The sequence below is a fragment of the Lissotriton vulgaris genome, chromosome 1_2, assembly GCF_964263255.1.
Source record: "Lissotriton vulgaris chromosome 1_2, aLisVul1.2, whole genome shotgun sequence".
NCBI classification, from domain to species: Eukaryota; Metazoa; Chordata; class Amphibia; order Caudata; family Salamandridae; genus Lissotriton; species Lissotriton vulgaris.
The window spans coordinates 291,497,255-291,512,725 of NC_141686.1; the positions used below are offsets into that span (position 1 = coordinate 291,497,255).

A 15,471-nucleotide genomic window follows, 5' to 3' on the forward strand; every position below is an offset into this window, starting at 1 on the left:
GACGTCAACATGAATATGTATATGAATAAGAAGCAACAATACGATCCACAACCACGTTAAGCTGACGCCAGCTGAGTCCGTCCACCCCACGATTCAGGATAATTGAGACTAGAGCAGACACCCAGATTATGCGAAGAAGATCAACTCAGGATAAGCAACCCACCTCTCGTGAAAAGGGGAAAAGAAAGAAAAGGCCATAGAACTAAAACAAGGACAAAATAAAAAACCCCTTCCTCGTTTCCCCCACCCTGCACCCCTGCAATGGCTACGGCCTAACCCCACTAGCAGCGTGCCTGTCGCCCCACAACTAAGACCGAACAGAAGGTAAAGAATGGAGGAGGAGATGTCATAAAGGCTCCCGGCCCCCCTCACTCCCCGTCAGAAGCAAATCTCCTCGAAATACAGTCAAAACACTATGAAGCAGCAATTACTAAACAACCGGGGGGGTTCGTAAAAACCGCCCGACTCCCGCATCATTGTAGGCTACAAGTCCTGAATCAAATAAAGCCGTGTTATCCAACCCATACAACCAAACTCAACCCTGGCCAATCCGATTTTTCGTACAAGCTCTCTTCACACGAACCGCCATCCCGACAGGAAAATAAAGACGTTCAAGAAAGTCAAAGTCAGTGTGGTACGATCGGATCCAAAGTGTTAGCACTCGTAGTCCACAAGTCGACGGGCGGCCGCGCATGCGCATTACCATCCAAGACGCGCGCGCCGGCGGCGCAATGACAAGCGGGATCCCCGGGGACGCGGCAGGACAAGGTAAGTGGTTTTATAATTCTTTAATATATTAATGTAAGCATTTAGGGAGGGCTGGAGGGAGGCGGGTGGCGCGTAGTGGGGCTACGCGAAGTGCGTGGGTGGGCGTAGTGTTTTGCCAACTTCGCGTAGCTTCGCGAAGCCCCACTACGCCCACTAAGCCATGGGTTACTTATCAGAGCCGCAAGTACAGATCAGATGGGAGCGATGGATTCGCAAATTTGAACGTTACATGCGCGCCACGCATGTAACAGATGCCAAGCAAATGGATCTGTTTCTAAATCTTGTAGGCGACGAAGTAGACCACCTATTAGTGACACTCCCGGATGAAGAAACAACGACATACAAAGGGCTAATAAAATGTCTCTCAAACAAATTTGATCCGCAAAGAAACATTGATTTTGAGAGATACACCTTCACAATCGCTTTTCAGCACACAGATTAATTCTTTGATGACTTTGCGACACGGCTACGCAAGCTGGTAACACACTGTGAATTTGACAAGTTCGACAATGAACAAGCAATTCGCCTGCGTATCATCGAGGGATGTCGTGACACGGAATTCCGCGCGCAAATTCCGAAAGAACCAACTTCGCTGGAGAACATTCTATAGTTGGCGAGGGTCGAAGCGGGGGCAACGGTGCAAGCGAAGCAGATGGAGCGAGGCAAGGAACGGCGAATAGAACAAGCAAACCGCATGGTGGAGAGCAGCCGCACGAACACCTGGAAGAAAGGGTACAATGAGCAGGCGGCAAGGAAACAACAAGAAAAGACCTGCTACAGATGCGGACTTGAATACCCACACAAGGGCGCATGCCTGGCAATGGGTCAGACATGCAGGAAATGCAACAGGAGCAATCACTTTGCCAGCGCATGTCTGGGACTGCAATTCAGAAGTGAGAGAGGAAGACCGGGTAGACCGAGAATGATGACGAGCAGGCATGCCAGGCACATGGAAACGGCAAACCGCAGTTCATCGGCTGAATCGGAAAGAGAAAAGGAGGAAGAAAAGGTAGAACGCCTATACCTAATGTCCGATGCTGTTGCCGTGTCCGCAGAAGAAGACACGGGGCGAGAAAGCATCCACCTGATGTAGAAGAATCAAGTAAAAAAAACTGAGACAGTGACCATAGATGTGGGGCAACACAAAATGTGTTTTGTGCTATATAGCGGAGCCACATGCAACATCATGTGCGTATCCGAATATGAGAAAATGGAAGTAAATCCAGTGCTGGTGCCATCCAGAGTTGATCTATTCACGTGGGGATCTAGAAAACCAGTGATGAACACTGGAAAATTTACAGAGACACTGATATATAAAGGCCAAACAAGCAAGGAAGACATACATGTACTAAAGGGTGACATTCCCGCACCGTGCCTACTGAGCAATGTCATGGCGCAGGTAATGGGCCTCCTCGCAATGACGTACCACATGTCAGAGAAGAAAAATATTCTGCGAGATTATCCCGGAATCCTACATGGATTAGGGAAACTAAAAGGACGACAAATAACACTGTACATCAATGAAGCAGTAAAACCAGTGGCTCAACACCACAGGCTAGTGCCGATAAACTTTCAACCCCAAGTGGAGGAAGAAATACAAGCATTGTTAAGTCAGGACATCATAGAGCTGGCAGAGGGACCGACACCATGGGTGTCGCCAATAATGGCAGTACCAAAGAAGAACACATCCCAAATTTGCATCTGTGTTGACATGAGGATACCGAACACAGCAATTGAACGTGAAAGACACCCTGGACCACACCTCGATGACATGATCAGCTGCATGAAAGGAACATGCCTATTCTCAAAGCTGGACCTGTGCAAAGGATATCATCAGCTAGAACTTGACCCTCAGTCCAGATATATCACAACATTCTTCACACACATGGGTCTCTTTCGATACAAGCGACTAAGCTTTAGTATCTCATCGGCGGCTGAAATATTTTAAGAGACAATAAGGCAAGTAATAAGACCGGTAAAAAACAGTCTGAACTACAGTGACGACATTCTGGTGTTTGGTAAATCGGATGATTAACATGACAAAGCATTGTGAGACGTATGCTCCCATTTAGAACAAGCCAGGCTAACGCTAAACGAAGACAAGTGCGAAATTGGGCAAGATGAACTGGTGTTCTTCTGACACATTTTCTCCAAAAAAGGAATGCGACCAGATCGCAGCAAAGTGGACACGCTGGAAAAAGCGAAACATCCAAGCGACGTTGCAGAAATCAGGTTGTTCCTTGGTCTTGCCAGCTACTGTGCAAAATACATAAAAGACTTTGCCACAGTAAGCACACCGCTGAGAGAACTGACGAAACAAGGCCAGACATTTGTGTGGACAGAAAACTGCAACAAAGCATTTGAAGCCATCCGACATCCGCTGCTATGCACAGAATTGACTGTGGACGCCAGCCCAGTGGGGCTGGGAGCAATACTGGCACAACACAGGCCAGGCAAAGAATCACCAAGATGCATAGTGGCCTACGGAAGCAAAAGCCTGTCCGACGTTGAGAGGGTGTACTCACAGCCGGAGAAAGAAAGCCTCGCAGTAGTATGGGCATGTGAGCACTATCACATGTTCATATATGGTAAACCATTCACCATCATAACAGGTCATCAGGCTTCGGTAACGATCTATGGAAATCCTAACGCGAAAATATCGCCCAGAATAGAGAGATGGGACATACAACTCATGGACTACAATTTCAAGATCGTACACAAACCAGGGAAAGAGCACAACCCGGCAGACTACATGTCACTGCACCCTCTACCGCATGCACCTGAGGCAACATCGATGGCAGAGGAGTAGCTGAACTTTGACCTAAAACACAATACTCCAGCATCCATAACGATGGAAGAGTTGGAACTAGAAACAGAGAGGGATGACAGAATGCAAGCGGTCAAAAAAGTGACAAGACAACAGAGGTGGAGTCATGTCAACAACAACAGCATCATGGAAAACGGGGGGATCAAAGAGGAAATGCTGGTATTCAAAACGATTCATGAAAAGCTCTCAGAGACAGAAAACAGAATAATAATGAGAGGAACAAGAATAGTGATGCCAAGAGCGCTGCGGAGACAGACGGTGAATTTAGCACATAAATCACATAGAGGCATGGAAGCAACAAAGAAACTGCTATGGGAGAAAGTGTGGTTCCCGGGTTTGGACAACATGGTAGAAGCCACAGTCGCACACTGCCATATCTGCCAAGTGACGGGGCAGCCAGCAAAACCGGAGCCACTACATATGTCAGAGCTCCCGAAGGCAGTGTGGACTGAGCTAGCAGCAGACTTCTACTGGCCCCTGGAAACAGGAAACTTCCTGATTGTGATAATTGACGAGTTTTCCAGGTTTCCCATTGTGTGACAAGTGTTGTCAACATCAGCAAGTGCAACGCTGCCGTCTTTGCGGCGTGCTGCTCCCCACAAACTCTAAAGACAGACAATGGTCCACCATTCTCAGGGGAGGAGTTCAGAAAGTTCATGGACTATCTAGGGATCCGTCACCGGAAAATAACGCCCCTGTGGCCACAAGCAAATGGCATGGCAGAAAGATTTATGGGAAACACAAAGAAGGCGGTACAAAGAGCTAAACTGATGCAGATATCAATAGGGCAGGCTCTGTGCCAAGTGCTAAGAGACTATAGAAACACTCCTCACAGCTCCACAGGACGGTGTCCCGTTGAGCTAGTGCTGGGCCAATCCAGCATGACGAGGATACCGCAGCTGGAAGCAGCAGCGAAGCAAGAGCAAGGCAGCATTGCCACCAAAGATCAAGAAGCAAAAGCGAAAATGAAGACATACGCAAGGAGACAAGCCACTCCGGCGCAAATAAAGCAAGGAGACACAGTGGTGGTGCGGAAGCTGAGGAAATCAGACTGCCCGTTCTCAAAGGAGCCGTTGACGGTGACTGAGGTAAAGGGCCCATTATAACAGCATCAGCAGGACGCTAACACATCACACGAAACAGCTCACACTTCAAGGAACTGAAGAACAGGGAAGAAGACGGAGGAGCAATCGCACCGGGAGACACAAGACAGGATGAAGGCGCGCAGATGGACAAAGGAGAGACACGGCAGAGAAGAGTGCAAAAAACCAAAGAGACTGATTGAAGAGATGTGATGCTCCCTCTCTCTCTCACAACAGGTGGCATCGACAATAGCTCTGTTTGTTTTGCAACAAGGGGGGAGATGTTGTGACCTGGACAATGACTGGTCGGAAGGGGCAAGAAACAGGACACCAGTTCCGGTCGGTGGATGGACAGGGGGCAGAACCACAGCAAGTGAGGACTAGGCAGGACATGGGGAAGCACTCTGTACTATCGAGAATAAACATACCTTATTACAACTATCGACTCCTGTCGTGCTTGGAGCCAACTGACACGACACTCTCCTTCCTCTCTTTGGTCTCCTTCTTCGTCTCTCCTTTCTCTCAAACTTCTTCTTTCTGTCCTCTTTCGTCTCACCTCCTTCTCACTGTTTCTCCTTTGTGGCATCTCCTGTCCCACTTTCCTCTCCTCTTTCATCTTTCCATCCTCTTTCTTCATCTCCTCTTCGTTCTTCTTTTTCCTCTCCCCTTCTTTCCCTCGTTCCTCTTCTTTTTGTTCCTCCTACCGCTCCTCTTCCTACCTACTCTCCTTACTCTCTTACATCACTTTCTTCTTTTCAGTTTCTTCCATCTTTCCTTTCCTCTCCATTGCTACTTCCTCACCTTTTCTGTGCTTTCTACCTCTCCTCTTCTGTGCTTTTCCCTCGCTTTTCTCTCTCCTTCGTTCTTTTCTATCAACCTTTTCCTCCTTTTTCAACTCTCCTTCCTTTATCTTCCGGTCGAATTCTGAAACTCTTACCTTTCCCGACCTATACTCTTCCATCCATCATACATCTCCCTATTGTCTCTCATTCCTCTTTTCTGAATTTTCTTTCTCTACCCCCGTTCTATCCATACTTGTTTCCTCTCTCTCTCATCCGAATGTCAATCAAACAATCGATCAATAAATCAATAAGCGTTTGTAAAGCACGGCTACTCACCGTGATGGTCTCAAGGCGCTTACTTCCATCTCCCTTCCTGTCCTCTTCCTCTCCCTTCCGGTCCTCTCCCATTCATCCTACAACTCATCCTTGTATTCGTTTCCATCTCGCCTTCCTCTCCTCCTCTGTCTATCTTCCTCACCATCTCTTTCCTCTCCTCTGCCGTCTACGATTGGTCTCTTCCGCCCCGTCCTGCCTCTCTTCCCCGTCCCATGCAGTTCTCATTGGAGGTGTACAACACACGGGGGCAGCCTTGTCCCGCCGCGCCCTTGTGCCTGGGACGTGTGAGCTCAGCGAGTTTGGAGTTTAAGGAGTGATCCGAAGTTCAGCCTCCCAGCTCTCCTCCCCGGCTTGTCCTCCGGAGGGATGGCTCTCCTCGGCGCTTGTGGTTAGTCACTTGGAGAGCACGGGGGCCGCGGACTATTTACAGTACCGACCCCCGCCCCCAACCCCAAAATAAATAAACATTTAGACAGAGGCTGGGAATGGAGATGGACTTCGGGGTCCCGTCAGGAGAACCTCAGAGCAGGACTGCCTCCGATGGAACCGGCTGTACACCCCGCAGCGGCCTGAAAGCCCCCTGCAACAGCCTGACAGGACTCCGCCCCGGCCCGACCCCATCTGGCACCGAGGACACCGCTCCTTGAGCCTGTGTGCCCCACCATGGGCTTCAGCGCAGGTAGGACCCGAGCGGCGACTCTTACTCTTTCCCTCACCCCCCTTTCCACATTTAACATTCCCAAGTGGTCGTACTTCGTCCTGATAGCCCTCACTCCTCGTTTCCTTTGTCTTATGCCTCCTTGCTTTCACTCTATCACTCCCTTCCTCCATCACAGTCCTAGTGTCCCCTCTCAAGCACCATCCCCCTATCCATCCGTCATCTCCTTCCTTCATATCTCACTCCTTCCTTCCGTCTCTTATACTCTTCTTTCACGTCGCACTGCTTCCCTCTATCCATTACTCCCACTCCACTTCCCTCGTCGCTTCCTTCAGCCCCCACATCTCCCTTTTCTCATTCCTTAATCTTTTCTCCTTTCTTACTCCTTCCTCTATTCCTCACACATTCCCTCCATTATACCCTTCCGAATTCTGTTACACAATTCCTCTGCATTTCAAACCCACACCTTTCTCTTTCCTTCTTTCTACTCGTCACTCCACTCCATGCCTCACCGTTGCCCTGGCTCATCCCCAATGCCATGCTCCTTGTTTTGAGTAATATCACGCATGAGCAACATTATAGGTTATCAAATTAAACATAAGATTGGTAAAGCATAGATCTTGAAGTCATGTATTTTGAGGTCTTTAGCAAATTAAACATAAGTCGTGTATTTTGAGGTCTTTAGCAAACTAAATATAAGAGAAGATTGGTAAAGTATAGAACTTGAAGTCGTGTATTTTTAGGTCATATATTTGATAATTTAAAAAAGGAGGCAAAGTGAAATGAAACAGTTGCCTAGTATCACTCTGTTCAGCCACTACATGTACATGCTTCGTTCCTCCTAAGCCTTCCTTACACACCCACCCCTCTCAAGAAGCCCCCTCTACCACCCAACCCAACACCTCCCTTTCCCAGACCGCCATCCTGCAGCCTTCAGACACAGCCCACACCAAACGATTTGGCCCCTGCGGAAATGTTTGCGAGTATCCGTGCTCTTTAGCTCTATATTGCATTTAACTTCCTATTTCTTTCCCTGGCTTGCTATTGTCAATCTTGTGCCTTATGAACTCTCTTCATGTTATCACTACCTCTCCTTTTCGCCTCTGATCTAGTATCCTCTTGTCCAGTCAACCCCTCCTACCTCTTACTCCCAATTCGTTTCCATCTTTTAATGTTTCGCGTCCTGCTTTCCCTTGTTCTGTTAGTCTTCCCTTTTCTCAACTTCATTTGTTCCTTTCTTCCCTCTTTCTCTAATCCATAGTCTTTCTTTCTTTTCAGCTTTATCGCCATCAAGCTCCCCTTTCCACTTTTTACCTTATGTTCTTTCAGCCCTTCCTCTGGTCGCTGTTTGCTTCTCTCTGCCTGTCTCCTTTCTTGCCTTCTTTTCTTACTCCCTTCCTTTCCACTTTCCCTCAGTTCCTTCTTTATCTTCATTTTCTTTTCTCCCTTCCTTTTCTCATTACTTTCTTCCTTGCCCTTTCCTTCTTCGCTCGTTCACACTTCCTCTCATCTCTGCATTTAAATCTATTACATCTCGTCACATCTCTTCTCCCTTCCTCTCGCGTGTTCCTCATTCTACAACCTCGTAATTGCTTTCCTCCTTCCTCTTCCTCTTCATCTTATTTACCTTGCCCTACCCCTGCTCACCTCTCACTGTCTTCTAGTCTCTCACCTTTGCACTTCATTCGCTCGTTTCTCTCCCCTGTCTCTTCTTTTGCCCTCCCCTTCACCATTCTTTTCTACTTCTAGTCCTTTTTATTATCTCTACTCCGTTGTCCCCCTTTTTTTAATCTCTGTTGTCGCTAGTGTTTTTCACTGCCTGTCTCCCCTTTGCCCCCCCTCCCCGTTCTCTTCCTCTCGCTGTTCATTACACTTTTCCTCCCACGTCTTTTTCTGCATCCTTTCCCTCCATGTTTCTCTCTTTGCTCTCCCTTTCTCTTCGGCGAATCCCCTCGCTTCGCTCCGGACAGGATGATTGGTAGCATTCCTCGTATTTTATTAGCTTTCTGTTATATTACTTAGTGTGTGCTGTGTGATGTTATGCTCTCTCACCGTGCCGTCTGCACGCCTCCACGCTAGCAGCGCACTTCCTAATAAGCCTTGTGCCACACACACACAGGCCCCTGTCCGACCACCGCTAGAGGCGGAAAAGGCATGGGGTCTCATCCACTCTTCCATCTGCCCTGGGTCTGCCCCAAAAGGGTAGCAGCAGCCCTACACTACAAACCCTCTCTCTTGTCCTAGAGACTCGGGGCAGGGTTTTATTTTGGTCAGATTCCTTTTATTCTATCAAAATGACGAAAGGGTATGAAAATGGAAAGGAAGCTCTGATATTTAGGATGGAAAGTAACTAATCATTTGAAAAATTACATTTTCAGCCCGAAAGAGATGGTGTCACATTTTTCTGTTGAAGTATTTTGGAGGATAGGAACACTTGTAGATAACTACTTTTATATGTACTTTTTTTTAGATTGGGACTAGTGTGTAAGATACTCGAATGAAGCAAAATTACCCCAAATGGGAGCCCCCAGGCCTCTGAGTTGGTCGATACCTCCTACCGGAGGCACCTCAGAGCAGGGACTGGCCCTGCCTGGCCTGGGCTCACCGAGGGTGCTGTTATTTTGCCTGTTGCTAGGGTGTGGACTGCACTTTTAAGAGCACATTCCTGGATCCTAATTGAGAATAAGTTGAAGAGAGGAGGTGGGGGCCGGGGTGAAGAACTGTACAGTCGAACCTGGGGCAAAGGAGGGATCTTCGTGCTGTGACGGGAGGGGCTGGGGCAGTCCGGTGTATGAAACAAATATTTTTAGGCCAGAGCATGGACCACCGGCTGTCTACAGTGCTGGGTAAGTGCAAGTGAGGAGAGGGGATTCTTATGTGTAAGGGAGGCCCGTTGTCTGCGAGCTGATTCTTTGCCAATATGTGTGGTTCTAATAATGCAGAGTGGGTGAGAAAGAGGGGTGCCCCGAGAATCACACTGCTTGCCTGCCGCAGGCATTCTGAGCTCGAGGTGTGTTTGTGGGTAAAATAAGGGTGTTATGGGAATTACTGGGCTTAGCTATCGGGTATTGACAGGCAGGATGCAAACAATGTCTGAAAGGGCAGTGCAGCAAAGTGAGCTCTGGTGATTGTAGCACTGGCAGAGTGCTTCCTGGGTCTGAGACGGTATTCGGGGTAACAAAGGACGTGTTGTGCATCTCGTGACGTTTTGGGTCAGGAAGAGTGCATTTTGGGCCTGAAATGGAATACTGGGGTATGCCGATGAACATTGGGTGTGTGTAGTACATTTTAGGCATGAGGCCTAGTTACGAAAATCTCTCTATAATAGGACATTCCTGGGACTTTTGGGGTCCTTCCTTGTGGCAGTTGTGGTTTGTATGTGTAACAGAGCAGGGTTTGGAGGACCGTATTCCTGCTGTGACAAATCGCGTTTTGGGTATGATAGTGTGCATTTTCAAATTGGCATCGGACATTCTAAGGATAAACGTGAAGCATTTTAGTGGCAACGGAGCAGATGGTTGGCCTCTAACACGGAGACATTGTGTTTGAACCAGGCTTTGTGTGGAAGTGGATATTTTTTGTGTGAAAACAGCATTGAGGTTGTGACGTGCACTTATTACTGGTGGCATTATGTGTCTAAAACAAAGAGATGGCGCTCCTGAAAGAGTGCCATGGATCGAAAGTAGAACAATGTTTCTGAGGGAGAGTCACTGTGGGCCGAATGTGGAGCACATTGGCTCTAAAAGTGATGCCTTTTATGTGTAAAGGAGAGACATTTTAGGTCAAAAAGATAGGGATGCCGGCACTTCTCAAGAGAAATGCAATACCTTTAATTTGAAAGTACCGGCACTTCTCAGAATTCAATCAATCAATCAATCATAGCATTTGTAAAGTGCACTACATAACCGTGAGGGTCTCAAGGCGCTAAGGGGGGGGGAGGGAGGGTATGCTGCTACTGTTCGAAGGGCCAGGTCTTGAGAAGTGTTCTGAAGGTCAGAAGGTCTTGGGTCTGCTGTAGGCGGATGGGGAGGGGGTTCTATGTCTTGGCGGCGAGGTGGGAGAATGATTTGCCACCGGCGGTCACTCTTCAGATGTGGGGGACAGTGGCGAGGCCGTGGTTTGCGGAGCTGGCGGGTGGGGGTGTAGAAGCTGAGTCGGCTGTTGAGGTACGCTGGTCCGGTGTTGTGGAGTGCCTTGTGTGCGTGGGTGAGGAGCTTGAAGGTTATCCACTTGTTGACAGGGAGCCAATGCAGGTCTCTCAGGTGGGTTGTGATGTGGCTGCGGTGGGGGATGTCGACGATCAGGCGTGTTGAGGCGTTCTGGATGCATTGGAGCTGTTTCAGGAGTTTGGCTGATGCTCCTGCGTAGAGGGCGTTTCCGTAGTCCAGTCTGCTGCTGACGAGGGCCTGGGTGACCGTCCTTCTCGTTTCAGTGCAGATCCACTTGTAGATTCTACGGAGCACGCAGAGGGTGTTAATGCAGGAGGAAGAGACAGCGTTGACCTGCTTCGTCATGGAGAGGGTGGAGTCGAGGATGACCTCTAGGTTGGGTGCGTGGTCGGTGGGTGTTGGGGCTGTTCCTAGTGCAGTCGGCCACCAGGAGTCGTCCCAGGCTGAGGGGGTGGATCCGAGGATGAGGACCTCCGTCTTATCCGAGTTCAGCTTCAGTCGGCTGTTCCTCATCCACTCGGCGACGGCCTTCATTCCTTCGTGGAGGTTGGTTTTGGCGGTGTGGGGGTTCTTGGTGAGGGAGAGGATCAGCTGGGTGTCGTTGGCGTAGGAGATGATGTTGAGGGCATGCACTCGGGCGATGTGGGCGAGCGGTGCCAGGTAGATGTTGAACAGTGTTGGGTTGAGGGATGAGCCCTGGGGTTCGCCGCAGATGATCTCAATGGCTTCGGAGCGGAAGGGGGGTAGGCGGACGGTCTGTGATCAGCTGGAGAGTAAGGAGGTGGTCCAGTCCAGGGCCTTCTCTTGGATTCCGGCGTCGTAGAGGCGTGTTCGTAGTGTGCAGTGGCAGACCGCGTCGAAGGTGGCTGAGGGCTGCGGTTTCTCCGTTGTCTTGATGTCATCGGTGGCGGCGATGAGGGCAGTTTCGGTGCTGTGGTTGCTGCGGAACCCGGACTGGGAAGGGTCTAGGATGCTGTTTTCCTCGAGGAAGCTGGTCAGTTGTTTGTTGACGGCCTTCTCTGTTACAGAGTAAAGGCACCTTTATGTTTCCATTTCAAGAACTGGGGATACTGGGTCCCTCCCTGGGTACATTGTGACAGTGAAGGAGATCCACTGTGGGAGTGAAGGAGGAGCATTGTGGATCTAAAAGTGGGCGACGCTGAGCCTGACACTGCTGCATTGGTGTGAGGGAGCTATATTGTGGCTTTTGAGGGGCATGATGGATCTGAAAGTGGGAGACGCGGAGTCTTAAAGAGCGGCATTTTTGGCATGAAAGTTGGTTATTCCGGACGTGCTGGAGGGACATTGAGGGTCTGAAAGTGGTTGATTGTAAGTGTGAGAAAAGTGTATTGTGGGTTTGAAGGCGGTGATATGGATTGCAAAGAAGTACACTGTGGGTGAAGGAGAGTCATTGTAGGTCACAAAGATGCAGATGCTGGTCCCGGCAGAGGGACTTTGAGGGTAAAAACATGGGCTCAATGTTTGGCTGAAAATTAACTTTGCGTAGCTAAGAGTGGGGCACTCGGTGTGAATGAATCTTTGTGGCTGTGGAGACCCTCATTGTCAGCCTGAAAGAGAGGTTCTTGGGGGGTCATGAAGAAAGTTTTGAGTGAGCTTTAGTGTGGGTTTGAAAGAGGCGCCTTGTGGGTGTAAACTCAGGGGAAGGTGATTTGAAGAGGTGCTTGAGGGGTGTAAAAGAGTACCTAGCAGGTTTCAAAGGGGCACTGTATTGTTGTAAAAGGGGACTTCGTGGGGGCTAGAAAGGGGGCCTTTATGGGCGTTAAAGAGGACATGATGGGTAAAAAGGAGTTATTTATGGGTGCTAAGGAGGACAGATTGGGTTTAGAAGGGGTACTTTATAGGTGTAGGATAGGGCTATGTACGTTTGGAAAGAGCACTTTATGGACGTACAAGAGGAAAAGGTTGGCTTGGAAGGGGCAGAGTTGGATGTAATGAACGATATGGTGGGTGTGAATAAGAACAAAGTGGGTTTGAAAGGGATACTTTATGGTGTAACAGAAGGCAATTTTGCATCTTCAATTTAAAATGCACAAAAGACTGGATAAAAGAGACTGAGGAAAAGAAAAATGTAGAGTATTTTTTTTATTTAGTGCCTACTGGACCTCTATTTAGTGTTCTTTTGTACTATCTAGGCCCCCTTGGACCCTTGGAATGATCTGCAATACAGACTGAAGTGGTCATAAAAAGGTGAAGGGTGTTTCATGTGTAAACGTAGTAGTATTTGTATAGCGCACCAAATCGACCCCCGAAGCGGTATCTCAGGCGCTTGAAAGCATTACTGCAGAACCCTTCCTGGCTTTTCCCTGTGAAGTGCCCACTCCTGGGCACCCCCAATGTGAAGCCAGGCATCCTAGCGTTGTTGGGGCCGTTGTGGAGATTAAGCAAGCTATTGCCCAGAGTTGCAGAGTGGGACTCCATGATTGGAATAGGCACCAAGGTACCAGGTCCACAGAATTTGAGCCCAAGACCCACCGAGGCGGGAATTGAACCCTGGTCCCGGGCTAAACCTCTGCATCAGGGTCTGCCGCTCTAACCATTGAGCCACACTTCTCCACATGTGAGAAGGGAAGATCAAATCGAAAGGAACCGGCTTGGGAGGGATAGGGTGTGATTTAAGAGCCAGCTTTTCGTTCTTTGGCTCTCCTCATGAATGGTTTTCATTACTGCATTTTTTAAATGAGAGTACAACTTAAAGTAGCTTAAAAAAAAGTAAAACAGGTCTCGTAGCACACAACACTATTGACGGGGCCCTGACCGCGGGAAGATTGAACCAGAGAGGGCTCTCTCTGCTGGTACACTTTATTTCACTAACTAGAGAGGGTTCTATGACCTTTGTTGGCATGCTGTATTCAGCTGAGGCTTGGAGTGGGCTTTGGTCTGTTTTGGCAGACTTCACTTTACTGAAGAACTTGACGAGAGTCCTGTGCTGACTGATTGCACTCTTCTAAGCTCATAGGGTGGGTCCATGCCTCTGCTGGCAGACTGCACAGTGCTGAGCGTCAGAGAGAGTCACAGCCTTTGTAGACATACTGCTCTCTGCTTAGCCCCCGAAAGGGCCCACGTCTGTGAAGACTACAATCTGTTAAACCGCAGAGAGAGGGCCCATGCCTTGGCAGATAGCGTGCACCATGCAGAAGCCCAGAGAAGATCGAGACCTCTGCAGACACACTACATTCTGCTGGCCCCTTAGAGGTTCAATGCCTCTGCAGGCAGACTGCACACTGCTGTGCTCAAGGGAGGGCCCAGGTGTGTACAGAGTGGACTCCGCTGAAGCTCAGAGAGGGCCCATGCCTCTGCAGACGGACTGCACACTGCTGTGCTCAAGAGAGGGCCCAGGTGTGTACAGAGTGGACTCCGCTGAAGCTCAGAGAGGGCCCATGCCTCTGCAGACAGACTGCACACTGCTGTGCACCAGAGAGGGCAGTGGTCTATACAGAGTGCACTCTGATGAATCTCAGAGAGGCTCAGAGAGGGCCCATGCCTCTGCAGACAGACTGCACGCTGCTGTGCACCAGAGAGGGCCCTGGTTTGTACAGAGTGCACTCTGATGAAGCTAAGAGAGGGCACATGCATTTGCAGACAGACTGCACACCACTGTACGCAAGAGAGGGCCCAGGTTTGTACAGAGTGCACTCAGCTGAAGCTCAGAGAGGGCCCATGCCTCTGCAGACAGACTGCACACTGCTGTGTGCCAGAGAGGGTCCAGGTATGTGCAGAGTGCAATCTGCTGAAGCTCAGAGAGGGCCCAGGTGTGTACAGAGTGCAATCCGCTGAAGCTCAGAGAGAGCCCATGCCTCTGCAGACAGACTGCACACTGCTGAGCTCAAGAGAGTGCCCAGGTGTGTACAGAGTGCACTCTGATGAATCTCAAAGAGGGTCCATGCCTCTGCAGACAGACTGCACACTGCTGTGCTTAAGAGAGGGCCCAGGTGTGTACAGAGTGCACTCTGCTGAAGCTCAAAGAGGGCCCATGCCTCTGCAGACAGACTGCACACTGCGGTGCACCAGAGAGGGCCCTGGTCTGTACAGTGTGCACTCTGATTAACCTCAGAGAGGGCCCATGCCTCTGCAGACAGACTGCACCCTGCTGTGCAACAGAGAGGGCCCTGGTCTGTACAGAGTACACTCTAATGAAGCTCAGAGAGGGTCCATGCCTCTGCAGACAGACTGCACACTGCTGTGCACCAGAGAAGGCCCATATGTTTACAGAGTGCACTCTAATGAAGCTCAGAGAGAGCCTTGGTCTGTACAGAGTGCACTCTGATGAAGCTAAGAGAGGCTCAGAGAGGACCCAGGCCTCTGCAGACAGACTGCACACTGCTGTGCTGAAGAGAGGGCCCAGGTGTGTACAGAGTGCACTCTGATGAAGCTCAGAGAGGGCCCATGCCTCTACAGACCGTTGAGCCCCAGAAAAGGGTCAGGTCCGTTTTGGCCCTAAATCACAAATACATTAATAATAAAGTGAGGGTAAATGTATGGATAGAAGCAAAGATCAATGTGAGCGGAACTAGGCAGCCGCAGGTGAGATATGGGTAAGGAATAAAGAAAAAAAAAGACAGGGGATGGGGGGTTTGGGGGGCAGGGGGGCGGGGTTAGATATATTGAGTAGGAGCAGCGGAGGCAGATTCAGCAGAGCTCCTCCATCCTTGGGAACCACTCTCCGCCCCTCCCCCTCCCTTCAGAGCCTCACTAAGAGGAAACAGGAGGTGCGTTTTACAAGCAGTAATTCTCCAACTCTGGAAAGAAGAAGGGAGGGAGAGGTAAAGGGAGGGAGAGTGCTCCAAAAGGGAAGGAGGGAGGGAGGGGGCAAGATGGACTCCAAGGCTGC

General features: G+C 49.6%; 1 protein-coding gene across 1 annotated transcript in view; it reads left to right on the top strand.

The window, feature by feature from the left end:
• Window positions 1-6,165: 6,165 nt before the first annotated feature.
• CLCF1 (cardiotrophin like cytokine factor 1) overlaps window positions 6,166-15,471 on the top strand; it is a 710,354-nt gene continuing 701,048 nt past the window's right edge. The window contains exon 1 of the mRNA XM_086953264.1: window positions 6,166-6,474. Within this exon, the coding sequence (XP_086809390.1) occupies window positions 6,459-6,474 (16 nt within the window). The 5' untranslated portion in view covers window positions 6,166-6,458. The remainder of the gene's footprint in view (window positions 6,475-15,471) is intronic.